The following is a 25,446-nucleotide window of genomic DNA, read 5'->3' on the forward strand; positions in this document are numbered from 1 at the left end:
GAATTTACCAGTTGTGAAGTTGTAAATACCAGTTGGATGCATTCGTTAAGAAACGCCTGATTGGCTAATGGCCAAAAAAAGCTGTCAACCATCAACTAAAAGTATCAGGCTTGTAAACAAATTATAGTGTTCAAAAACTATATTAATAGATTGCTTAAAAACATGTTTTGTAGCGTAATTTAACTCAAGAAAATGCTGTTATCAAGGTCATTTCCTTAGCAGGTGACGTCAGCGGTCACCATGTGGGAGGGAGAAGTCGGAGTTCAAGGATGATAGAGGAGTTTCATACTAGTAATTATCAGTTGGAGTGCCGTTCAAATGGATTTTTCCCAGTCGTATGCAGTGGTGTAAAGTACTTAAAATATTTTTGGGGGGTATCTTTACTTTACTATTTATATTTTTGACAACTTTTACTTGCACTTTGTACTCGTTAAGCAGGACAGGAAAATTGTCTAATTCACACACTTAAAGAGAACATCCCTGGTCATCTCTACAGCCTCTGATGTGGCAGACTCACTAAACACATGCTTCGTTTGTGAATTTTGTCTGAGTGTTGAACTGTGCTCCTGGCTTTCCGTAATTTTTTAATATATTTTTTTATATCGTGTTGTCTGGTTTGCTTAACATAATACATTTTACATGATTTATACTTTTACTTTTGATACTTAAGTACATTTAAAACCAAAAACGTTTACTCAAGTAGTATTTTACTGGGTGACTCACATTTACTTGAATCATTGTCTTTTTAAGGTATCTTTACTTCTACTCAATTATGAAAAGTGGGTACTTTTTCCACCACTGGTCATATGTGATAAACATAGATAAAGATATCATCTTTATATGTCCCATTATGGTGTCTGTGAGCTCACGGCCAGTGCCATTGAGGCCATCTCTATTTTGAAGTAGTCAAATTCATTTTTCTACTACTTCTATGAGTTGGCAAACAAACTGAAAGGGTGCATACTGCCAGTGTGTGCATACTGCCAGTTAGAGTATGTTATTTGAACAGGTATAAAGCCAAAGTTGATGATTTACCGCCACCTACAGTTATGGAATGTTTGCTGAAGAGTATAATTAATTGGCTTATCCCTCCTGATGACCTGGATGGAATCATGTGATCCTTCCTACATAGGAAGGCCCATCTAGTTGACTACTTTAAAATGGTGAAAGAGCTATGCCCGACAAGCACGTGAATGTGGCAATAGATGACGGATTTTCACTATGGATGTGCAGTGTAATTTATTAATATAAACAAATCTTTCACCATTGATTTGTCACTATTTACCGGGATGGATGTTTTGCATATGTGTAATTGTTTATTATGGCCATGAGAATATCGGGTATAGTAAAACGTGAGGATTACCCAGTTGGTTAGAGAGTGTGCTAATAAGGCCATGGTCGTGGGCTAGATCCCTGTACTGGCCAACATGGTTTTATTTTATACAAGAGTATGCTAGTAATTGTCAATCTTTTTTTTTAAAGTATATTGTCTGGTGTTAAATGGATCATAGGAAATTAACTACTTATTAATATGCGAGGTATTTTGCTTAAAATTGTGATTTCAAAGGACATGTCCTACCTGCTAAGTCTGTGCCATTCAGGTCTCCATAGTGTCAGATCTATCATGCCCGAGTTCGTTCAGAGGCTGATCAGTAATCAGAGGATTTAGCAACTGCTTAGATTTAGCAAACTAATGTTAGTAGCTAGTGAAGCTAGACGAATTTAAGGGCACGTCTTTTGCTTGCGTAGAACATTGTTGAGTAGGGTAGTAATTTAGCAATCGGGTGATACATATAACGTTAGCTAAGATAGCTAGCCTAACGTTGACGTTACATAGTTAGTAACGTTAGCTGGCTAACTTAGCATAGCAATCCACATCCATACAATGGCAGGAAACGTGAAAGACAAGGAGGCTTATCAAAGACTGAACTTCCTGTATCAGGTACGTTTTCTTGATTTCTAGTAATCTAGCTATACCTTTGGCTAGATAACTGATATTCTCAGAATGCTTTAATATGACATTGATTTCTTGCAGGCTGCACACTGTGTTTTGTCTCAAACCCCTGAGAATGTGGAGTTAGCCCGTTTTTACTGCTTCACTCAGAAGACAATCGCAAAACGTTTGGTACTGAGACAGTGAGTAACATACACTAACAATATCATATAACGTTAAACTCTTGTCAGAAAACATATGGTGTTACATTTGTATCAATAAAGGTTGTAACTTTCATGTCATGTTAAGAATACATAACACAAATAAGTTTGAAACATGTCTGCTAAAATGATGACAACTAGGGCATGACTATAATGTTATTAATGTCTTTATAGAGACCCCTCAGTGAAAAGAACATTATGTAAGAAGTGCTGCTCTTTGATGGTCCCAGGAGTAACTGCCACAGCCAGACAGAGAAGTAAGTTTATTCATGCAAGACTAAGTCACTTTGTATATGCTACATGGCATATATATATATATATATTACAAGTATCTAGCTAAATAGACAGCCACCTAATCAAAGCCAACATGTTGTTGCAGGCTATTTAATTGTCATTCTAGTCCTTTTCAATACAAACACAGATGAAAACATGAGTTGTGGTTGTATCCGTAATGACTACCAACCCGTAGCACTCACGTCTGTAGCCATGAAGTGCTTTGAAAGGCTGGTCATGGCTCACATCAACACCATTATCCCAGAAACCCTAGACCTGCTCCAATTTGCATACAGCCCTAACAGATCCACACTCCACACTGCCCTTTCCCACTTGCACAAAAGGAACACCTATGTGAGAATGCTATTCATTGGCTACAGCTCAGCGTTCAACACCATAGTGCCCTCAAAGCTCATCACTAAGCTAAGGACCCTGGGACTAAACACCTCCCTCTGCAACTGGATCCTGGACTTCCTGACTGGCCGTCCCCAGGTGGTAAGGGTAGGTAACAACACATCCGCCACGCAGATCCTCAACACGGGCCCCTCAGGGGTGTGTGCTCAGTCCCCTCCTGTACTCCCTGTTAACTCATGACTGCACGGCCAGGCACGACTCCAACACCATCATTACGTTTGTCGATGACACAACAGTGGTAGGCCTGATCAACGACGAGACAGCCTATAGGGAGGAGGTCAGAGACCTGGCTGTGTGGCGCAAGGACAACAACCTCTCCCTCAACGTGATCAAGACAAAGGAGATGATTGTGGACTACAGGAAAAGGAGGACCAAGAACGCCCCCATTCTCATCGACGTGGCTGTAGTGGAGCAGGTTGAGAGCTTCAAGTTCCTTGGTGTCCACATCACCAGCAAACTATCATGGTCCAAGCACACCAAGACAGTCGTGAAGAGGGCACGACAAAATCTATTCCCCCTCAGGAGACTGAAAAGATTTGGCATGGATCCTCAAAAGGTTCTACAGCTGCACCATCGAGAGCGTCCTGACTGGTTGCGTCACTGCCTGGTATTGGCAACTGCTCAGCCTCCTGGTGTAGAGGGTAGTGCGTACGGCCCAGTACATCACTGGGGTCCAAGCTTCCTGCCATCCAGGACCTCTACACCAGGCGGTGTCAGAGGAAGGCCCTAAAAATTGTCAAAGACTCCAGCCACCCTAGTCATAGACTGTTCTCTCTGCTACCTCATGGTAAGCAGTACCGGAGCGCAAAGTCTAGGTCCAAGAAGCTTCTAAACAGCTTCTACAGCTTCTCCCCCCAAGCCATAAGACTCCTGAAAAGCTAATCGAATGGCTACCCAGACATTTTCATGCACCCCCCCCCCCCCCCTTTACGCCTCTGCTACTCTATTATCCATGCATAGTCACTTTAATAACTCTACCTACATGTACATATTACCTCGACTAACTGGTGACCGGTACCCCCTGTATATAGTCTCGCTATTGTTATTTTACTGCTGCTCTTTAATTACTTCTTCCTTTTATTTCTTATTCATATTTTTTTAACTGCATTGTTGGTTAGGGGCTGGTAAGTAAGAATTTAAATGTAAGGTCTACCTACACCTGTTGTATTCGGCACATGTGTCTTATAACATTTTATTTGATCTAGTACTTGGAGACATATGTATCATCCTCATGAGATTTTGAAAGTACTGAGTGGAAGTCCAATGTCTTTACATAAGTGACATATTGTATTGTGGAGTAACTCAAGCTTTTTTCTCTCAAGGGACTAAGCACAGAAACCGCATGACTGTGCTGCGATGTCTTCGCTGTGGGCAGTGCAAGAGGTTCCTAAACAATCCGGAGCATCGCCTGTGGGTGGACCAGCCTGAGGCTCAGCTGGAGAACCAATCACAGCCAGGTGATTTTTACCCTGGAACAACTCCACTACATTGCAGTTATGTATCATATTGGGGGGACAACTAAGTACCGTCATGTACACTCTCCTACATATTCATTTGGACAGTGAAGCTAAAACTTTTAATTTTGAGCTGTACTTTGAGATCAAATGTGTTACGAGGTGACAGCACACAATGTCACTTATTTGAGGGTATTTTCATACATATCTGCTTTATCATTTAGAAAGCACTATTTCTCTAGTCCCCCCCCATTTGAAAGTGTCATAAGTATTTGGACATATTCACTTAGTGTATTAAATGTAGTATTTGGTCCCATTTTCCTAGCATGCAATGGCTACATCAAGCTTGTGACTACAAATGTGTTGGATGCATTTGTAGTTTTTGGTTGTGTTTCAGATTATGTTGTGCCCAATAGAAATGTAAGGTAAATAATGTATTGTCATTTTGATTCTAAATAAGATTTATTATGTTTCTGAACACCTCTACATTAATGTGGATGCTACCATGATTATGGATAATTGTGAATAATGATGAGCGAGAAAGTTTGAGGCATAAGTATCATACTCCCCCAAAAATGCTAACCTCCCCTGTTATTGGTTATTGCGAGAGGTTAGCATGTTTTGGGGGCATGATCTTTGTTCATCTGTAACTTTAGCTATGTGGGGAAAGACTGGAGGAATCGGGAGCTTAGGCTGTCATTTCAGACGCAGGTGTATTAAAATTCAGCTTCACATGTAACATTTTCATCTAAAATGTTTTCTGTTTCTTTATGCCACTTTTCATCCATCTCAGAGGGAGGCCATGGTGTTTAACCTTTGTCCTTTCTGTTTTGCAGAACAAGGTCCCTCCACTAAAGAGTTGAAGGAGAAAGCAGATGGACCCATATCGCAGATATCCTCCACAGGGCCTTCCTCTACCCAGCACCAGGTGCCATCCTAGCCCAAAACCTGAGCCCTGTGGTCTCAGTAGCCAATTCACAACTGGACGTAGCTGCTTTGTGTGGCATTGACACATTTTCAACTATATCATAAATGTTTGAATATGATTTTTTTTTTTTTACCAGTGATAACCTGTTACATCAGTGGTATGATGTAACAGGTTGTCATTGTAATGGGAGAGGTTGAGTTTGGTTACAAATACATTTGATGTTTAGTCTACCTCAACTTGCTCACAGTGTACAGGAAGTTCAGGAACGACAACCAATGTTAAATGTTTTTTTCATACACATTTATTTTTTATTGATTTATTACTTCTGTAAGAACACAGGCGATATATGAGTTGTAACTTGTACTATCATAAATGTACAGATGCTCTACAGCCCACACCTTTTTTGTCAGTAACTTAAGGAGAGAATTGGCTGTTGAATATAATGCTCAGTGCATAATGAAATATCTTCTCCCAATAGGAACAAAATTGAGTAGTGTGTTCCTAATACACTCATATGTCCTATATTGCTTCAGCTGAGGTGGATGATGTCTTTCTTTCACTTTTTCTTTTTATCTCCGTCCCCCTTTGGCACCTGTACGTGGGTCTTCTGGGAATACAGCAGATTCTTTGCAAAAATCCTGGGGATGTGACCCATGTACAGGAGAAGGGCCAGGGTCATTCCTGAAAAGAGGATATCTGTATTACCAGCTTGATAAGCAATTATGCCTCATTGTTATGCATAAAGCCTGTTTCACACATTACCTTTGGCAATTACATTTTGTCTATTGGTATACTTTTATTAGTGGTTTGTATATAATGAACAATTTCTGATTTGACTTACCAATAATGGGCCCAAGGCAGTAGGCCACTGAGTACTCCGTAAAGGTAAACCCAGGACAGTAGAAGGTAAGGCCATAGGCCAGGGAGGGGTTCAGGAAAGCTGAGGTATAACCACTGGCTGACATGCATAGAAAGATGAGTTATCGGAACGGGATGCAGAAATAGATTTTGCTCTGACAAACAAATATAACACAAAGAAAACAGCATATAGCCCTATGCAACTTTAATGATTATCTCTACTGAAATTTCTTTCTGTATTTGAGGCACGATGGTTGTCATCGTGGGCTACTTACCTGCATGGGAGAGAAGGGTGAGCACAGCTGCAAAGAAAGGCACCCGAATCAACGCAGAGCGACATCTCAGGCTGAGGTATATCAGATAGAAGATGAATGCACACACACACTCAGAATAGACCCCCTGCACCAGGGAGACACGCAGGGCTGTGCTGCACTCCCTAAATATCAGGTTCTTAATTATGTGCATGTCATTGAGCTCCATTGCCCAGTAGTAGCCAGCTACAATCAGGGCCAGGTGTGCCCCCAGGAACTGAGCAGCGAAAGCCAGCAGAGTGTGCAGAGTAGGGGTCTCCAGCAGCAGGAAATTCATCAGAGTCAGGGAGGGGTTTCCAGTGGCTCCAGCACATATCACACCATGGGTCAGCAGCACCACAAACCGTATGGTTAGAGTAACGTCTGATTCCAGTACCCCTGCCCACTCGCCAATCTCTATAATGGTCTGCACCTCCAGCCAGCATGCCACCAGCACAAATGATGTTGTGAACTCTGCTGCAAAGCTCAAACAAGGCCATTTTCTGAAAAGGACTCTAAAGGCTGCACCAAACGCCACAACAGCAAGAAAGTAACCAAGGGAGACATCAAGCTCAGACATAGTTAGGTTCACAGATGCTAGCTACTACACCTCGCTGGTTCTTCTCACACAGTGTATGACTTGTTGCGCAGTTTGCTGTCTGTGTTTTGTGACAACGTGGAGAAGTGTTTTTCTCAACACAGAAACACTGACTTTTCATCCCACACCACCTGCCAAAATACACACTGCCCTTTTCGAGGTCAATTCAGGAAAGTTGCTTTGCCCCAGGGAAAAGGGCAAATGACTTCTGTAACTTACAACAAAGATATAGATTATTGACACTGAGGGCAATGTCTGTTAAACCTTAATAATGCTTGTGTACTAAGATATCCTTCAAGCCTCGACATTGGGCTTGAGATTGTTCAAAAGTAACTCATATAACATAGAAAGGTGCGTTGATATAGGCCTGTTCTAACTTCTGTGTGTGTAGAATGAACCCATGATGTCTGGGCAATCAGCCGAGAATGTGACAGAAACTGACTGGTTCCTCTTGATCCTGGACAGATTAAAGATTCTATCCTACACACCAGTAACAGAGCTATTGTTCTGTTTTGGAGCCTGTTTCTGGGGAAAGATTGTGGTGGAGAAATCTGAATTAGCCAAGTAATACAGATATTTAAGATGTATCTGCAGAATATATTTACATGATTGAACTGTTGAAACTTATTAGAATGTCTCCTTTTGGACTCTGGTGTTGGCACCTGCACTTCCTCCCTCATGGGCCTCAGTCACCTTGGGTTCAGAGAGGGGAGAAGTCAGCCTTATCTATGACGTCCCTGTTGCTATACAGAATATCAGCAAGGAGTATGGCAAAGGAGGTCAGAAGGAAACATTGTTTCCATATGTGAACTATGTGTCTTTATTGCATACCCTGTGAAGGGATGGCGTGAGTAATGGGGAACCAATCACTTGTGTCTGTGTGTCACCTCCAAGGGGGAGATAGTTTCCAACTTGAACTAGGGGAGAGAACAAAGTAACAACAAATGTCCTAAGTTCTTAGTACTGAACAAAACAAGTTATTTGTATTTGGGGCCCAAGGTCTGGCACGGGATGTGTGGGGTTAGCGTTTGGAACCATTGTACGTCATATCTGAAGTTGCACCTATCCTGAGATAGCTTCTGGGTTAAATACTAACTCCACTCTGTGGGCTCTCACTCCACCACCTGCGGGGGTGGGGAGACCAGTCTCCTTGTGGTAACAAGTCTTTTAATAAAAGTAATACCTTGAATGATTATTCATTTTGCCTCTCCTCATTATTGATTAAGGGTAGAATTTCCACCACAACACCAAGAAAAAAAAAGTTATATTACCTGGTCTGATCTCTCTGAAGAACATATACTGAACAAAAATATGAATGCAACATGTAAGTAAAGTGTTGGTCCTTGTTTCATGTGCTGAAATAAAAGATTCCAGAAACTTCCCATATGCAATTTCTCTCAAATTTTGTGCAGAAATTTGTTTACATCCCTGTTAGTGAGCATTTCTCCTTTGTCAAGATAATCCAGCCGCCTGACAGGTGTGGCATATCAAGAAGCTGATTAAACAGCATGATCATTACACAGGTGCACCTTGTGCTGAGGACAATAAAAAGCCATTCTAAAATGTGCAGTTTTGTCACAACACAATGCCACGGATGTCTCAAGTTTTGAGGGAGTGTGAAATTGGCATGCTGAGTGCAGGAATATCCACAAGAGCTGTTACCAGATAATTTAATGTTTATTTCTCTACCATAAGCCACTTCCAATGTTGTTTTAGAGAGTTTGGCAGTACTTCCAAATCGGCCTTAGACCATGTGCATGATGTCGTGTGGGTGAACGGTTTGCCCCATGGTGGCGGTGGGATTATGGTATGGGCATGCATAAACAACGGACAACGAACAGAATTGCATTTATCGATGGGAGTTTGAATGCACAAAAATACTCTGACGAGATCCTGAGGCCCATTGTGAGGCCCATTTTTTTTTTTAAAGGTATCTGTGACATATCTGTATTCCCTTGCATGTGAAATCCATAGATTAGGACCTAATTACTATTTCCTCATATGAACTGTAACTCAGTAAAATCATAGAAATTGTTGTATGTTGCATTTTAATATTTTTTCAGTATACCTTACTGTGATTCAGTTTTTCTCCTCTTAGCTATGTGTATTGGCATATAGGTTGACTGATGAATGTACAGTACTTTCTTTTCTTGGAGCACTGAAGCAGCATTCTCACATATGAAATTGTCTTCTTGGCTATTTCTTAAAAAAATATATATTTTATTTATATAGGCTTTTGGCTACTTATTCTATTTCTGCCATATTCCAATTTGTTTAGCCTGATCGGATTCGTAATCCTGATTTTATCTAGCTACGTTAACCCTGTATTTACAGGAATAACTACATTGTAATAAGGGCACAGTAACCCTAAGTGTAACCAATGGTTTACTTATTCAGAAACACTTTTTACCCCCTCTTCTTGGAGAACGAAATTGTCCAAAAATATGTGGAATTGTTACTGGTTCAGACCATTCCATCTTTATAAAGGGGGGGGTGGACGTTACTATATGAGCCTCGTTGGCGCAGTAGGTAGCGCGTCAGTCTCATAATCTGAAGGTCGTGAGTTCGATCCTCACACGGGGCAGATTTTTTGCATTTACTAGCAACATTTGAGATCTCAATTTATTTTTGACCAATGAATGCGAAAACAAGTTAATACATAGATAAATATGATATCAATCCGAGGCTACGGCATGGTAGAACTGCTTTTACAACACTAATTCCACGACTGACCACACGGTGGACGCGGTGTTCTGTTTTAGATTAATCTCTGCAGGCTAGAGAAGCATATACAGTATAAATCAATCATTAGCACTATACATTGTGTTATTAGAAGAAAAACAATATGTTATTAGAGCTCCAATTGCTGTGGTATTGTTTTAAATGATCGCAAAAGGAATAGCCAACATCTATGAACAAAGAACCCACCGTATAATTTTTCACTTTAGGAACGTTTTTCTGTTAGTCTATTTTGTGTGATGTTTCAAACCCGAGAATTTCTAAAACAGTTTAGGCTGGTTTGCGCGGTGTGAGAGAGAGCGAGCGAGAGAGCGAGCGCTCAGCTGTATCCAAAGAACAGCGTTTCACTTTCTGAAGCGCATGGATTTTAACTGGAAAGCCCACAGAGAGGGAACGTCGTGCGCTCTATTGAACAGACCCAATATGTGATATTCTAACAGATCGACCCAGTTGATAAGGACTGCGAATTTGTTTTGGGATTGTATTACTTAAATAGCCTATTCGGCTACTTTTACAAACGGCCATTCCACTGCTAGGATACCTTGATAGTATATCTGATTGAAATGGTGCGATGTTCCAAACAATAATCCAACGCGTTGACTTTTGGTTGATTTATCTGACAGTTGTACTATGTGGAGCTTCAGGTGCAGGAGTGCACAGTTGCCATGAGGTTAAAACGGCTTTCCAATTGCGCCAGATCGGTCCGTTGAAATGGGTCCCCGAGGCACCTGGAACAGGTTAGTGCTCACTTGACTTGTAGGTCCTAACACAATTTCGCAGCAGAATGTCCAGGAGCCACTTTGCACTTGTGCGTGCTGTGCACTCGTTTATTTCCCACAGGGAATTGATAAATCACAATCATAAAAATGTAACTACAGTAGCCTAGGTCTAGAGAAAGATTCAAGCATACATGCCTAGTAAGTAGTAGTTGATGCTTGTCTTTGTTTAACGACCATCCTAAGAATTGGAAGTAAGTCCCTGTGAAGGGAGGCCATCTCTTGTTTCTTTTCTTTTCTAATACTGAGTTTACAATATGGATGTACTGGCAATAACAGTCACAATCAATAACATTGCAGTTATATATCAGCTTATTATTTGGCAAGCACCAAAAAGCAATCAAACCATTTAAATCAAATCAATATTGTTTCCTTCACAAATGCACCCCAAAAATCTTCTCTCTCTCAATCCCAGTCCTCAATGGACAGGTCAAGTGGTGGTGACCTGAGCCCCATGGAGCCACAATAACTGAGCTGCATGTTGTGTGTGATCGTCTATTCTACAGTGTATATATACAGTGCATTCGGAAAGTATTCAGACCCCTTCACTTTTCCCACATTTTGTTACATTACAGCCTTATTCTAAAATTTATTAAATAATTTCCCCCCCTCATCAATCTACACACAATACCCAATAATGACAAAGCGAAAACAGTTTTTTAGAAATGTGTAAATGTATTTAAAAAAAATAAATAAAAAAAACAGAAATACCAAGACAACACAGGAGTGGCTTCGGGACAAGTCTCTGAATGTCCTTGAGTGGCCCAGCCAGAGCCTGGACTTGAACCTGATCGAACATCTCTGGAGAGACCTGAAAATAGCTGTGCAGCGACGCTCCCCATCCAACCTGACAGAGCTTGAGATGATCTGCAGAGAAGAATGGGAGAAACTCAGGTGTGCCAAGCTTGTAGCATCATACCCAAATAGCATCATCACCAAATACAGGTGTGCCAAGCTTGTAGCATCATACCCAAGAAGACTCGAGGCTGTAATCGCTGCCAAAGGTGCTTCAAAAAAGTACTGAGTAAAGGGTCTGAATACTTATGTAAATGTGATATTTCAGTTTAAAATGTTTAATACATTTGCAAACATTTAAAAAATATCTGTTTTTGCTTTGTCGTTATGGGGTGTTGTGTGTAGATTGCTGAGGATTTATTTTTATTTAATCCATTTTAGTATAAGGCTGTAACGTAACAAAATGTGGAAAAAGTCAAGGGGTCTTTCCGAATGCACTGTAAGTCTGTCACCTGTCATCAGTTACATGATAGATTTGTTTACACAATCCTTTCATGATTGACACATGCAATGACTTAGGCCCAGTTGAGTTTGTAAGTAAGCATGTTGTTAACTCTGGTGAGCATCACTCCCTCTGCATCCTCTCTACACCCTTGGAGATTTTGTATCTGGACTTTGATTCAGCTACGTCCAGCCAGCCGGATAACCAAAGTCTATTTCTGAAGCTCTTTCTCACTCTCATTCCTGGCTCCACTATCCCAGCTTGGTGTATTAGTTTCATATGGGAGATAAAGCAGTATAATCACCCTGGACCTCATCCAAATGAGATTGTAGCAGAGGAAGCTTTGCTAACTCAAAGGGAACTTGAATACAGGGGATATATGAATACAGGGTATATATGAGAACTAGTAGAAGTGTAGAGAAACAATGTCTTTGAACCATTTATTTACTCAACTATTTGAGTAAGAATTATTATTCACATTTGGTCAAAGCTTCCAACACACTTAATTTATGTTTTTCACATTTGAGGTCTGTGTCATGCTCAGGTTTGCTTTCCTCTTCTTTCCCAGATGGCGAGCTGCAGATCTGCAAGCACTCAGGCCCGTCGTGTTGCACACGCAAGATGGAGGAGAGTTACCAGGCAGCAGTGCGCAGAGAGACTCTCCAGAATATCCGTTCCTACAGCTTTGAGCTCAAGTACCTCATCGTGGGCCACGCCTCTGCCTTCCAGGGTAAGGATAGGGCCAGGATGGAGGGGTAAGGGAGATAGATATGTGGGACAGGAGAATGAGATGATAGGACAGATTCACTGTGTAAAGCCTAGGGACCACTTTGGCCCTCTACGCCCCTCAGTGAGGGGTGAATTCTGAAGTCCATGAACAATGTTTCATGTCATTTGTCAGTGTGACTGCCACTTGGTTTGGTTTTATTACATCTTTTGATTTACTTAAAAATCAGTCTCACCTCATTGAATGGAATGGGCTCTGAACCGACACGCAGCCAAAAGTATTTCGTTCTGATAAAGGCAAAAATGTTACATTATTATGGCTGCAGGTAGCCTAGTGGTTGGAGTGTTGGGCCAGTAACCAAACGGTTGATGGATCGAATCCCTGAGCTGACAAGGTAAAAATCTGTCGTTCTGCCCCTGAACAAGGCAGCTAACCCACTGTTCCCCGGTAAGCCGTCATTGTAAATAAGATTTTGTTCTTAACTGACTTGCCTAGTTAAATAAAAATAACAAGTAAATTACACTCAGTAGTAACACGATATTTGACCATCATATCACATGAGAAAAAACTACGTTATTTTGTTGAGAGAATCCGAGAACCACTTCAGTGGAATTGGATATTGGCTTTGTACTGTTCAATATTGGCTTTTAAAGCAAACATTTAGTCAGGCCTCACATTAAGCAAATAATCTCATAGAGAAAGAGAACTTGACCTCTGCTCTATCTCTTTGTCTCTCTTTCTCGATGTCTGCCTACGCTTCGCTCTCTCTCTCTCGCTCTCTCTCTTTCACTCGCTCTCTCTCTCTCCCATTTAGAGTAGAGAATTCACAGTATGTCTTGTTTTGAACCAATGAATGAAAGGGAGTGAAACATGTTTACATTCACTGAGTATCCCTGGAGATGTGTTACCATTTGAAATCAATCTGTCTCTAACGAGGTGTCTTGAATGGGAGTGAAGAATAGTGGGTTTGTCCTGCTCTGCTTTTCACAGGGAGAGTGGCTGGTCCCTGGCTTCTCAGAAACGGAGGCTTTCTTGGGGTTTTATCCCTGCTGAAAAGAGACAGATGATGTAAGTGAGTGATGTGGACAGTGTCCTCTGAGCAGGCTCGGTCCTGGCCGATATGCCGCCCTAGACAAGACAAAACAAATTGCTGGCCCCCTCCTATCCCTGCAAAGTACAATAGTAGCCTAGGTCAGTGTTGGCCTGCAATGCACTATCCATGTGGTAGCCTACCGTTTGTAAAACAGGCAGTTGCATTGGCTTTATAGGCCTGATAACTGAAAAAAAGACTTAAGACAAAAATAATTGGCTATTCAAGCTCTGAATACCAGCTACCGTGTCTTAAAGTAAATTTAAATACATTTGCCAAAATGATACAATTACACCTGTCTTTTCAAAAATATTTCACCAGGGAGCCTGACTTAACCACAGAGGGTCATTAGCTTCTTGAAAAAAAATACATTGCGCATTGTTTAAAATCACAAGAGTGTAGTAATATGCCTTTTTGGGAAGTCCACAATTTGGTCAGCTCGCTTGACAATAGGCCTAGCTGATTCTTGAGTTGAGGCTGTCGGTGAAAAGCATCTAAAATACGTGTGAAGATAATGTGTCTTGAATATAATAAGAAGGGGAGGGGTGGGTGGCGAGGATATAGGCACATCTCTCTCCAGAATACACTCAGCTCTCCAGTATGCGCTCAGCTGTCTCCCGACAATTCTTGCACATGAATTGTTTCATTTGTGTGAATTGTTTGTCCTTTGAGTGTGTATTTTTATCAATTCCCCCATTACATACGGTATGTCACCAGTAGTAAATTTACCGTTAATCTCTGCCATTTGGTTTCATTCATTTCTGTTAATGCATGTATTAATTACAGTCATTTACCGTTCTCATTCTCGGAGTGGAAACATTGTTTGCATAGTTCACAACCTACTACACTTGTGAGAAACAAGTTTTATTTTATTTCATACCATCATTTACAAGTTTTGTAATTTTTTCGATTGTCTTTTGTTTGGAGCCCTTCATGTGAGCAATGAGCATGTGTCTGCCCACTGGGGACAAACTGGTTGAATCGTTTCAACGTCATTTGTCAACGTATTGTGACGTGGAATCTAGGTGGAAAATACATTGGATTTGAAAAAGTTATCAAAGTAAACTGTTGTTTTGAGGGTGAAATTTCAACAACAGGATTATGTCATCATGGTAGCCAAATTTGAACATAGACAAACTTTGTATAAAATATGTTGAATTTGTACCTTTAAAGCAATGTCAGATTTTCAATGTTATATCTACTATCAGAAAATAATTATAGACTGGGCAGCACCTCCTACTGGAGAATTGATCTGTCTACAGCTACCCCTTGGTCTCCCATCCAAGGTTTTTAACTATGATATTTGTCACTGACTATTACCTATGTGTAATCGTGAGAATGATTGTTGAGAGATCTCCACATAAAAATTAAATAGATTCACTGCTGCTATCAAAGTCATTCTGAACGGTAGGTTTAACAGAGCAAATGAAATTTAACCATACTTTATCAATCATCAATGATGCTATGTAGGCCTATTTAGTGTAGCATTTGCAAAGTCATCAACAGCAATTGTTTGAATTCAAACCAGAATTCAACAAAAAAATAAACAATACAATAGGCCTAGGATTTCAAGCTCTGGTTGATTGCAGATTTGATATTTAGTGACATTGAATTGTGTTTGGTTGTCAACACAACCAAATATAGACATTTAAAGTAGATGTATCTTCTGCTTGGATAGTTCCATCTGTGCTAGAGGTCGTCTCGGGTCCAAAAAGTTGAACCCGTTCCAAAATGGACCCTACCCAAATTGTTTTAAGAATTGCTTTAAGATGGTCATACCATGGATCATTTAGATATTTGAATTTGAGGACTGCTTTATGTATAAAAATAATAATATTTAAATGGAAAAAAGACAAGGAATAAAGTTTTGAAGTGTCTGTCCTATATCTAGGAAATATAAGAAAGCGACCGCACTTGAAGAAACTTTCAAAGTTCTTGAAATTTTCCGCATTGACTGACATTCATGTCTTAAAGTAATGATGGACAGTTGTTTCTCTTTGCTTATTTGAGCTGTTCTTGCCATCATATGGACTTGGTCTTTTACGAAATGTATACCACCCATAACTTGTCACAACACAACTGATTGGCTCAAATGCATTAAGCTCAAATGCACAAATTTACTTTTAACAAGATACACCTGTTAATTTAAATGCATTCCAGGTGACTACCTCATGACGATGGTTGAGAGAATGCCAAGAGTGTGCAAAGCTGTCATCAAGGCAAAGAGTGGTTACTTTGAAGAATATAAACATAAAATAGATTTTGGTTACTGCATGATTCCATATGTGTTATTTCATAGTGTTGACATCTTCACTATTATTCTACAATGTAGAAAATAGTAAAAATAAAGAAAACCCTTTGAATGAGTAGGTGTGTCCAAACTTTTGACTGGTAGTGTATATTTAACCCCTTATTTTTGTTGGCTCAAAACTGCCTGAATACTTCCATTCATTTGTATGGGTTACCTTCAGATGAGTCCTGTGACACTTGTGGGGGTCGTAGAGCAAAATGTTTGTAGGCCAAATTGTTCGGACACTACAGACGTTTTTGTGAGAAGACCAATTTTCGGGATGTCTCCTGGTCTGACAAACAATGCTTTAGCTCTGTCACCTTCCACCACAGATGCGGAAGGCCCAAATAGGTGGATGAAGTGGATTGAGACTTAAACTAGCTTAAACTGAAGGATTTTGATGGGAGTTTTTTTATTATGTTACTTAGATTGACGTACAGGTGCTGGACACTAATAGTTATAAATGAGATTCATGAGTTACATCTAAACCTAATTTTTACTCCCGGACTGAGAGGTAACACCAAATGACCATTCAGCAGCTTTTGTTACCTTAAGGTTTTGGCTTTTCCAGGGCCTATACAAATCTACATACCTCCACCCCCTGCCCACCAGCAAAGACCACACGTGTACCCAGGCAACTAAGCACTACTTATAGAAACCCTCAGAGGTTAGAGTAGATTGGACAGATTAACTAACACAACCCTGCCAGGCAGTGCAGAAACATGCCCCTGATCTTGCCATTTAGAATCTGCCAAGTTCAAATGTTTATGACCAGGGTGTGTTTGCCCAATGTGGCAGGTGGGGGTGGGTATGGGGGTACAGGCAGGGCATGTGGGGCAGCACTGCAGAGACCTAGGCTGTCCCCTTCAATCTGTCCATTAAGGAGCCTGTAGCATGGCTTGCAGGATATGGCCAGGACAGGAGACAGGATAGCAGTCTTGGGAGTCAGTAGTCGGTTATAGTGCTTGGTGACCTGTATGCCCTCTTGTCTAGGCTGCTAGTGTGACCCTATCACATCCAATCAAATCAAACTTTATTTGTCACATGCGCCGAATGCAACAAGTGTAGACCTTACCGTGAAATGTTTACTTACAAGCCCTTAACCAACAGTGCAGTTCAAAAAGAGGTAAGAAAATATTTAGCAAATAAACTAAAGTAAAAAATTATAAAAAGTACTAAAATAACACATTAAAATAACAATAACGAGGCTATATACAGGGGGTACCGGTACCGAGTCAGTGTGCGGGGGTACAGGTTAGTTGAGGTAATTTGTACATGTAGGTAGGGGTGAAGTGACTATGCATAGATAATAAACAGCGAGTAGCAGCAGTGTACAATACAAATGGAGGGGGGGGGTGTCAATGTAAATAGTCCGGTGGCCATTTGATTAATTGTTCAGCAGTCTTATGGCTTGGGGGTGAAGCTGTTAAGGAGCCTTTTGGTCCTAGAGTTGGCGTTCTGGTACCACTTGCTGTGCAGTAGCAGAGAAAAGTCTATGACTTGGGTGACTGGAGTCTCTGACAATTTTATGGGCTTTCCTCTGACACCGCCTTTTATATAGGTCCTGGATGGAAGGAAGCTTGGCCCCAGTGATGTACTGGGCCGTACGCACTACCCTCTGTAGCGCCTTACGGTCAGATGCTGAGCAGTTGCCATTCCAGGCGGTGATGCAACCGGTCAGGATGCTCTCGATGGTGCAGCTGTAAACTTTTTGAGGATCTGGGGACCCATGCCAAATCTTTTCAGTCTCCTGAGGGGGAATAGGTTTTGTCATGCCCTCTTCACGACTGTCTTGGTGTGTTTGGACCATGACAGTTTGTTGATCTAGACACCAAGGAACTTGAAACTCTCGACCCACTCCACTACAGCCCCGTCAATGTTAATTAGTGCCTGTTCAGCCCACCTTTTCCTGTATTCCACAATCAGTTTCTTTGTCTTGCTCACATTGATTGAGAGGTTGTTGTCCTGGCACCACACTGACAGTTCTCTGACCTCCAACCCTATAGGCTGTCTCATCGTTGTCGGTGATCAGGCCTACCACTGTTGTGTCATCAGCAAACTTAATGATGGTGTTGGAGTCGTGATTGGCCACGCAGTCATGAGTGAACAGGGAGTAAAGGGGGGGACTAAGTACACACCCCTGAGGGGCCCCAGTGTTGAGGATCAGTGTGGCAGGCGTGTTGTTGCCTACCCTTACCACCTGGGGGTGGTCCGCCAGGAAGTCCAGGATCCAGTTGCAGAGGGAGGTGTTTAGTCCCAGGGTCCTTAGCTTAGTGATGAGCTTTGTGGGCACTATGGTGTTGAACGCTGAGCTGTAGTCAATGAACAGCATTTTCACATAGGTGTTCCTTTTGTCCAGGTGGAAAAGGGCAGTGTGTGGTGCGATTGGGATTGCGTCATCTGTGGATCTGTTGGGGTGGTATGAGAATTGGAGTGGGTCTAGGGTATCCGGGAGGATGCTGTTGATGTGAGCCATGACCAGCCTTTCAAGGCACTTTACGGCTACCGATGTGAGTGCTACGAGGCGGTAATCATTTGGCAGGTTACCTTCGCTTCCTTGGGCACAGGGACTATGATGGTCTGCTTGAAACATGTAGGTATTACAGACTCTGTCAGGGAGAGGCTGAAAATGTCAGTGAAGACACTTGCCAGTTGGTCCACGCATGCTTTGAGTACATGTCCTGGTAATCCGTCTGGCCCCGCGGCTTTGTGAATGTTGACCTGTTTAAAGGTCTTAATCACATCAGCTACCGAGAGCGTTATCACACAGTCATCCAGAACAGCTGGTGCTCTTGTGCATGCTTAAGTGTTGCTTGGCTCGAAGCGAGCATAAAAGGCATTTAGCTCATCTGGTAGGCTCGTGTCACTGGGCAGCTCGCATCTGGGTTTCCCTTTGTGGTCCGTAATAGTTTTCATGTCATGCCACATCCGACGAGCGTCAGAGCCGGTGTAGTAGGATTCAATGTTAATCCTGTACTGAAGCTTTACTTGTTTGATGGTTTGTCTGAGGGCATAGCGGGATTTCTTATACGTGTCCGGATTAGTGTCCCACTCCTTGAAAGCGGCAGCTTGAGCCTTTAGCTCGATGCGGATTTTGCCTGTAATCCATAGCTTCTGGTTGAGATATGTACATACGGTCACTGTGGGGACTACATCGTCGATGTACTTATTGATGAAATTGATGACTGAGGTGGTATACTCCTCATTGCCATTGGATGAATCCTGGAACATATTCCAGTCTGTGCTAGCAAAACAGTCCTGTAGCGTAGCATCCGCGTCATCTGACCACCTATCCGAATTGACCGAGTCACTGGTACTTCCTGCTTCAGTTTTTGCTTGTAAGCAGGAATCAGGACTATAAAATTATGGTCAGATTTGCCAAATGGAGAGCATGGGGAGAGCTTTGTATGCATCTCTGTGTGTGGAGTAAAGGTGGTCTAGAGTTTTTCCCCCCCCCTGGTTGCACATGTGACATGCTGGTAAAAATTTGGTAAAACTGATTTAAGTTTGCCTGCATTAAAGTCCCCGGCCACTAGGAGTGCCGCTTCTGGATTAGCATTTTCTGGTTTGCTTATGGCCTTATAGAGTTGGTTGAGTGCGGTGTTAGTGCCAGCATCGGTCTGTGGTGGTAAATAGACGGCTACGAATAATATAGATGAGAACTCTCTTGGTAGATAGTGTGGTCTACAGCTTGTCATAAGGTACTCTACCTCAGGCGGGCAATACCTTGAGACTTCTTTAATATTAGACATCGCGCATCACCTGTTTTAGACAATAGACACACCCCCACCCCTCGTCTTACCAGACGTAGCTTCTCTGTTCTGCCGGTGCATGGAAAATCCCACCAGCTCTATATTATCCATGTCGTCGTTCAGCCACGACTTGGTGAAACATAAGATATTACAGTTTTTAATGTCCCGTTGGTAGGATCATCTTAATTGTAGGTCATACATTTTATTTTCAAATGATTGCACAATAGCCAATAGAACGGATGACAGTGGGAGTTTACTTGATCGCCTACGGATTCTCAGACAGCAGCCCGACCTGCGTCCCCTTTTCTTCCGTCTTTTCTTCACGCAAATGACGGGGATTTGGGCCTGTTTCCGGGAAATGAGTATATCCTTCTCGTCGGACTTGTTAAAGGAAAAAGCTTCTTCCAGTATGAGGGGAGTTATCTCTGTTCTGATGTCCAGAAGAGACGGTAGCAGCAACATTATGTACAAAATAAGTTAAAAAACAAGTTACAAACAACGCTAAAAAACGGACAAAATAGCACAGTTGATTAGGAGCATGTAAAACGTCAGCGTCCTCTTCGGCGAAGAGTGATTGGTTGAAAGAAATTGATAAGAAGAAGATTGTGGCAGCTGTACTGTTAGATTTCAGTGCAGCCTTTGATATTATTGACCATAACCTGTTGAGAAAACTTGTGTTATGGCCTTTCAACCTCTGCCATATCGTGGATTCAAAGCTATCTATCTAAAATAACTCAAAAGGCTTTCTTTAATGGAAGCTTCTCTAATGTCAAACATGTGAAGTGAGGTGTACCGCAGGGCAGCTTTCAAGCCCTCTACTCTTTTCTATTTTTACCAGTGACCTGCCACTGGCATTAAACAAAGCATGTGTGCCCATATATGTTGGTGATTCAACCATATACCTATCAGCAACCACAGCTTATGAAGTCACTGAAAGCCATAACACATAGTTGTTGGCAGTTTTGGAATGGGTGGCCAGTAATAAACTGGTCCTGAACATATCTAAAACTAAGAGCATTGTATTTGGTACAAATCATTACCTACATTCTAGAACTCAGCTGAATCTGGTAATGAATGGTGTGGCTGTTGAACAAATTGAAGAGACTAAATTACTTGGTGTTACCTTAGATTGTAAACTGTCATGGTCAAAATATATAGATTCAATGGTTGTAAAGATGAGGAGAGGTCTGTCCGTAATAAAGAGATTCTCAGATTTTTTGACACCACACTCCAAAAGCAGGTTCTGCAGGCTCTAGTTTTATCTTATCTTGATTATTTTCCAGTCATATGGTCAAGTGCTGCAAAGAAATACGAAGTTAAGCTGCAGCTGGCCCAGAACAGAGCGGCACGTCTTGCTCTTCATAGTAATCAGAGGGATAATATTAATAGTATGCATGCCAGTCTCTCTCTGCGTCACTTCTTGTATTTCTAAGAAACATATTTTGGGGGGAAATTCCAAATTGTTTGCATAGTCAACTTACACACAGCACTGACACACACACTTACCCCACCAGACATGCCACTAGGGGTCTTTCCACAGTCCCCAGGTCCAGAACAAATTCAAGGAAACGTACAGTATTATACAGAGCCATGCGTGCATGGAACTCCCTTCCATCTTATATAGTGCAAGTGAACAGCAAACCTGGTTTAAAAAAACAAATAAAGCAACAACTCACGGCACAAAGCCTCGCCCCCATGTGACCTACTTGTTGTGTGTATGTACTGACATGTATGCGTAACTGATAGATACACACACACACTACATGTTCATGTTTTTAAATGTATGTAAATTGTAAAGCATTTTGTCTGTAATGTCTTTTTTAGTATGTGTCGGAACCCAGTAAGACTAACTGTCGCCATTAGCGTCGGCTATTGGGGATCCTAATAAATCAAATCAAATGCCCTTGTGTTTGGGACACCGTTGCTAGGATATGTCCACATAAGGAGAAAGAGGCGGAGAGTCCTGATTCAGTGCCCCTGAATTTGAAAAGAGAGTATCGCACCCCTTCCCATCACCCCTCTGCTCCCACACCCACCCCTCTGTCTGTGGCTCACACAGGTTTAAGATCTCCAGCTTCCGTCCACAAAAACTATATCACATTTACAGTTCTGCCCTTCCCACGTCCCATGTGCTGCGCTGTGTGTGTCTCTGTGTGTGTGTGTGTGTGTGTGTGTGTCTCTGTGTGTATGTGTGTGTGTGTGTGTGTGTGTGTGTGTGTGTGTGTGTGTGTGTGTGTGTGTGTGTGTGTGTGTGTGTGTGTGTGTGTGTGTGTGTGTGTGTGTGTGTGTGTGTGAATGATCAGAGTATGTATGTTCCTGCGTTGGTGTGCCACTCTGTCTCTGTAACTCTATACTGGTAGTTGCAGCGCGGCTTAAACTTCACAATAGGTTCTTGTGGAACTGACTTGCACACATAATTGGAAATTAATTTGTCTGAACCTGAGGTGGTTGAGGACGAGTCCTTTCTGAAATGTGACTACAGTTGTAGGTTGTAGTCTGTCTGTGTAAAGGGCACACAGAGGCTCCCCATGGGAATGGTCTGTGTCCCACACACAGGAATGTCTTAACCAGCCCTCTTGTTGGAAACCAGAATGCAGATAGAGCATGGTCAAAATATTTATCATAGTACATTTCCAATCCTGTTTTTGTGTGTCTACAAATCAGGTGGAAAACATAACCACAATTTCACAACCTTTAAACTATCATATGTCTGTGATGATCAGTGTATTTTTTTCTTGAATTTAGGATGATGTGAGTAACACCTCTGTTCCTACCTCTGTCTCCAGTTTGCCTCATATCCAGGTGTCCCGGTGTCAGAGTATGGGGTGTGGCCGTGAGTCCATGCTGGTCACGCTGGGATAAATTTGGCCCCGGAAGCTGTAGACAGCCTGTTCTGCCTGGTCCCTTTGATCCCACTCAGCTCCAAGGTTATATCAGCCAGCAGTAGACAGATTAGAGTGAGAGGCCCTGCAGAGCAACTCGGCAGTGCCCTTGCTACACCCTGGAACCATGTTCCATAACCTCTATTTCAGTTGTAGGATGTGTACTCATCCCATTGAACCACATCATTCAAAGTTGGGTTGTTGAGATGTTGGAAATGGAAAAAACAAACAATCAAATTCACAACAAGGTCTGGGTTTTGAATGGCCAGTTGTACAGTACTATAGTACAGTGGTCAGTCAGGTTATGTCTATGAGCTGTACATTGTAAAAGGCCAGGGTTAATTCGTGTCCCTGCTGGTCTTCCTCTGTATGTATGTTTTCATTAGGTTCTCATCTCAGTCCTCAGCCTGCAGCTGCTGTCCACCTCTGCATTTTCCCACAATTTGAGCAAATACCTCCTATCAACCAGGGAAACATTACAGCCCACTAAACCTGGGCTATGCTCATGGACTGTGACCTCTCACAGTGGCTGGCTGTGTGCATGGAGAATTAGCCTAAACCAGCGGTCACAAACCTTTTCTGAGTCAAGATCACTTTCTGAGTCAATAAGGAAGCCGAGCTCTATCGCTCAGATTTGTTAAAAACATGACTTAAAAAACGTAAGCCTATGCAACATAAACCAATTAAAAACAGTTCTGTAGCAATGAGGTTTGTGCAGTAGGCTATACATCTTAGAAGGGAGTGCAAGTCTCTTTAAGTTATTTCTATTGACGGTAGAAAAGGAGTTTTCACTGAACTCTAGTAGTTGTATGTTTTCCAAGATATGATACTCCTTTGTGTTGCTCAATCAGCTGTCTTGTTGTGTGCATCATTAAGAAAGGATGTATTGGCACTGTTCTGTCATTGGAGGCTCAGATGCAGTGGCCCCTGTCCCTGAGATGTAAATACTTGGACATTCACACATTCCTAAAAGCTGTTGACTTCCTCTGACCAGAAGGACCCAGGACCCAGGGTTTCCATTAATAACCTCATCATCACACAGAAATGGCTGTGTGGCTCCCGCTGTGATGATGTGTGTGGATGTTCGTGGGTATATGCAATATGCGTCTTTGTTTAATAGATTGCACATATGGGTTTTTCTATAAATAATGGGGCCAATGTGTGACATTGGCATCAACATTTAAAAATGGTTTGAAATGAAAATAAAAAGGATTTGTATGCAGTTCCACATGTGTACTTAGAGGAATATATGCAAATTGGCTGATAACTCCACCTATACAACAACATGGGCCTAGGACTATACATCCTTTATGCAGGTTTCATACAGACATTGGCAAGTCAAATTCAAGGACTTTTTCAAGCACTTCATTGTAATTCATTGACAGCTGATCATTAGGAAACCCTTTTGCAATTATGTTAGCAGAGATGAAAACTGTTGTGGGTTGTGGGTTCGATTACAGGCTCAAAATGGCGAGAAACAAAGAACTTTCTTCTGAAGGCTAATTGAAATAATTTGAGTCAATTGGAGGTGTACCTGTGGATGTATTTCAAGGCTTACCTTCAAACTCAGTGCCTCTTTGCTTGACATCATGGGAAAATCAAAAGAAATCAGCCAAGACCTCAGAAAAAAAATGTATAGACCTCCACAAGTCTGGTTCATCCTTGGGAGCAATTTATAAACGCCTGAAAGTACCACGTTCATCTGTACAAACAATAGTACGCAAGTATAAACACCATGGGACCACACAGCCGTCATACCGCTCAGGAAGGAGATGCGTTCTGTCTCCTAGAGATGAACGTACTTTGGTGCGAAAAGTGCAAATCAATCCCAGAACAACAGCAAAGGACCTTGTGAAGATGCTGGAGGAAACAGGTACAAAAAGATCTATATCCACAGTTAAACGAGTCCTATATCGACATAACCTGAAAGGCCGCTCCGCAAGGAAGAAGCCACTGCTCCAAAACTGCCATAAAAAAGCCAGACTACGGTTTGCAGCTGCACATGGGGAGAAAGATCTTACTTTTTTGGAGAAATGTCCTCTGGTCTGATGAAGCAAAAATAGAACTGTGTGGCCATAATGACCATCGTTATGTTTGGAGGAAAAAGGGGGATGCTTGCAAGCCGAAGAACACCATCCCAACCGTGAAGCACGGGGGTGGCAGCATCATGTTGTGGGGGTGCTTTGCTGCAGGAGGGACTGGTGCACTTCACAAAATAGATGGCATCATGAGGATGGATAATTGTGTGGATATATTGAAGCAACATCTCAAGACATCAGTCAGTAAGTTAAAGCTTGGTCGCAAATGAGTCTTCCAAATGGACAATGACCCCAAGCATACTTCCAAAGTTGTGGAAAAATGGCTTAAGGACAACAAAGTCAAGGTATTGGAGTGGCCATCACAAAGCCCTGACTTCAATCCTACAGAATATTTGTGGGCAGAACTGAAAAACTGAAAAAGCGTGGGCCTACAAACCTGACTCAGTTACACCAGCTCTGTCAGGAGAAATGGGCCAAAATTCACCCGACTTATTGTGGGAGGCTACCCGAAATGTTTGACCCAAGTTAAACAATTTAAAGGCAATGCTACCAAATATGAATTGAGTGTTGGTAAACTTCTGACCCACTGGGAATGTGATGAAAGAAATAAAAGCTGAAATAAATCATTCTCTCTACTATCATTCTGACATTTCACATTCTTAAAATAAAGTGGTGATCCTAACTGACCTAAGACAGGGGATTTTTACTAGGATTAAATGTCAGGAATCGTGAACAACTGAGTTTAAATGTATTTGGATAAGCTGTTTGTAAACTTCCGACTTCAACTGTATATTTTGATTTGTTTAGCACTTTTTTTGGTAACTAAATCAAATCAAATCAAATTGTATTGGTCACATACACATGGTTAGCAGAATGCTTGTGTTTCTAGTTCCGACAGTGCAGTAATATCTAACAAGTAATCTAACAATTTCACAACAACTACCT

At 41.8% G+C, this 25,446-nt stretch overlaps 3 protein-coding genes and 1 non-coding gene across 5 annotated transcripts in view; 3 read left to right on the forward strand and 1 right to left on the reverse strand.

Annotated features, from left to right (window-relative positions):
• Positions 1-1,168: 1,168 nt before the first annotated feature.
• On the forward strand, positions 1,169-8,216 carry LOC120052499 (ribonuclease P protein subunit p21-like). The gene is made up of 5 exons (XM_038999447.1): positions 1,169-1,942; positions 2,036-2,136; positions 2,329-2,411; positions 4,164-4,298; positions 5,132-8,216. Exons 1-5 carry the CDS (start codon positions 1,886-1,888, stop codon positions 5,233-5,235), a joined length of 480 nt encoding a protein of 159 aa, XP_038855375.1. The 5' UTR covers positions 1,169-1,885; the 3' UTR covers positions 5,236-8,216.
• Positions 5,509-7,063, reverse strand: LOC120052498 (aquaporin-12-like). Its single transcript, XM_038999446.1, has 3 exons — positions 6,357-7,063; positions 6,065-6,181; positions 5,509-5,904 (listed from the first exon to the last, which is right to left on the reverse strand). The coding sequence occupies exons 1-3, from the start codon at positions 6,949-6,951 to the stop codon at positions 5,780-5,782; spliced, it is 837 nt and encodes a 278-aa protein (XP_038855374.1). The 5' UTR covers positions 6,952-7,063; the 3' UTR covers positions 5,509-5,779.
• Positions 8,217-9,480: 1,264 nt separating the features above from the next.
• On the forward strand, positions 9,481-9,553 carry trnam-cau. Its single transcript has one exon. It is a non-coding gene; the product is annotated as a tRNA-Met (tRNA).
• Positions 9,554-10,004: 451 nt separating this feature from the next.
• The window catches only part of LOC120052500 (glypican-5-like), a 119,540-nt gene continuing 104,098 nt past the window's right edge, over positions 10,005-25,446 (forward strand). For both annotated transcript variants that reach the window (XM_038999448.1, XM_038999449.1), the window contains exons 1-2: positions 10,005-10,445; positions 12,290-12,451. In XM_038999448.1, the coding sequence (XP_038855376.1) occupies positions 10,280-10,445; positions 12,290-12,451 (328 nt within the window). In that variant the 5' untranslated portion in view covers positions 10,005-10,279. The remainder of the gene's footprint in view (positions 10,446-12,289; positions 12,452-25,446) is intronic.

This window comes from Salvelinus namaycush, chromosome 8 (genome assembly GCF_016432855.1).
Source record: "Salvelinus namaycush isolate Seneca chromosome 8, SaNama_1.0, whole genome shotgun sequence".
NCBI lineage: Eukaryota > Metazoa > Chordata > Actinopteri > Salmoniformes > Salmonidae > Salvelinus > Salvelinus namaycush.

Bases quoted from the DNA above. Each gene is read 5' to 3' on its own strand.
- LOC120052499 (XM_038999447.1), top strand. From the start codon at position 1,886: ATGGCAGGAAACGTGAAAGACAAGGAGGCTTATCAAAGACTGAACTTC. The intron at 1,943-2,035 runs GTACGTTTTCTT...GATTTCTTGCAG, and splicing joins GACTGAACTTCCTGTATCAG to GCTGCACACTGTGTTTTGTC. The intron at 2,412-4,163 runs GTAAGTTTATTC...TTTTCTCTCAAG, and splicing joins TGCCACAGCCAGACAGAGAA to GGACTAAGCACAGAAACCGC.
- LOC120052498 (XM_038999446.1), bottom strand. From the start codon at position 6,951: ATGTCTGAGCTTGATGTCTCCCTTGGTTACTTTCTTGCTGTTGTGGCG. The intron at 6,182-6,356 runs GTAAGTAGCCCA...TATGCATGTCAG, and splicing joins CACCCTTCTCTCCCATGCAG to CCAGTGGTTATACCTCAGCT. The intron at 5,905-6,064 runs GTAAGTCAAATC...TCCTCTTTTCAG, and splicing joins CTGCCTTGGGCCCATTATTG to GAATGACCCTGGCCCTTCTC.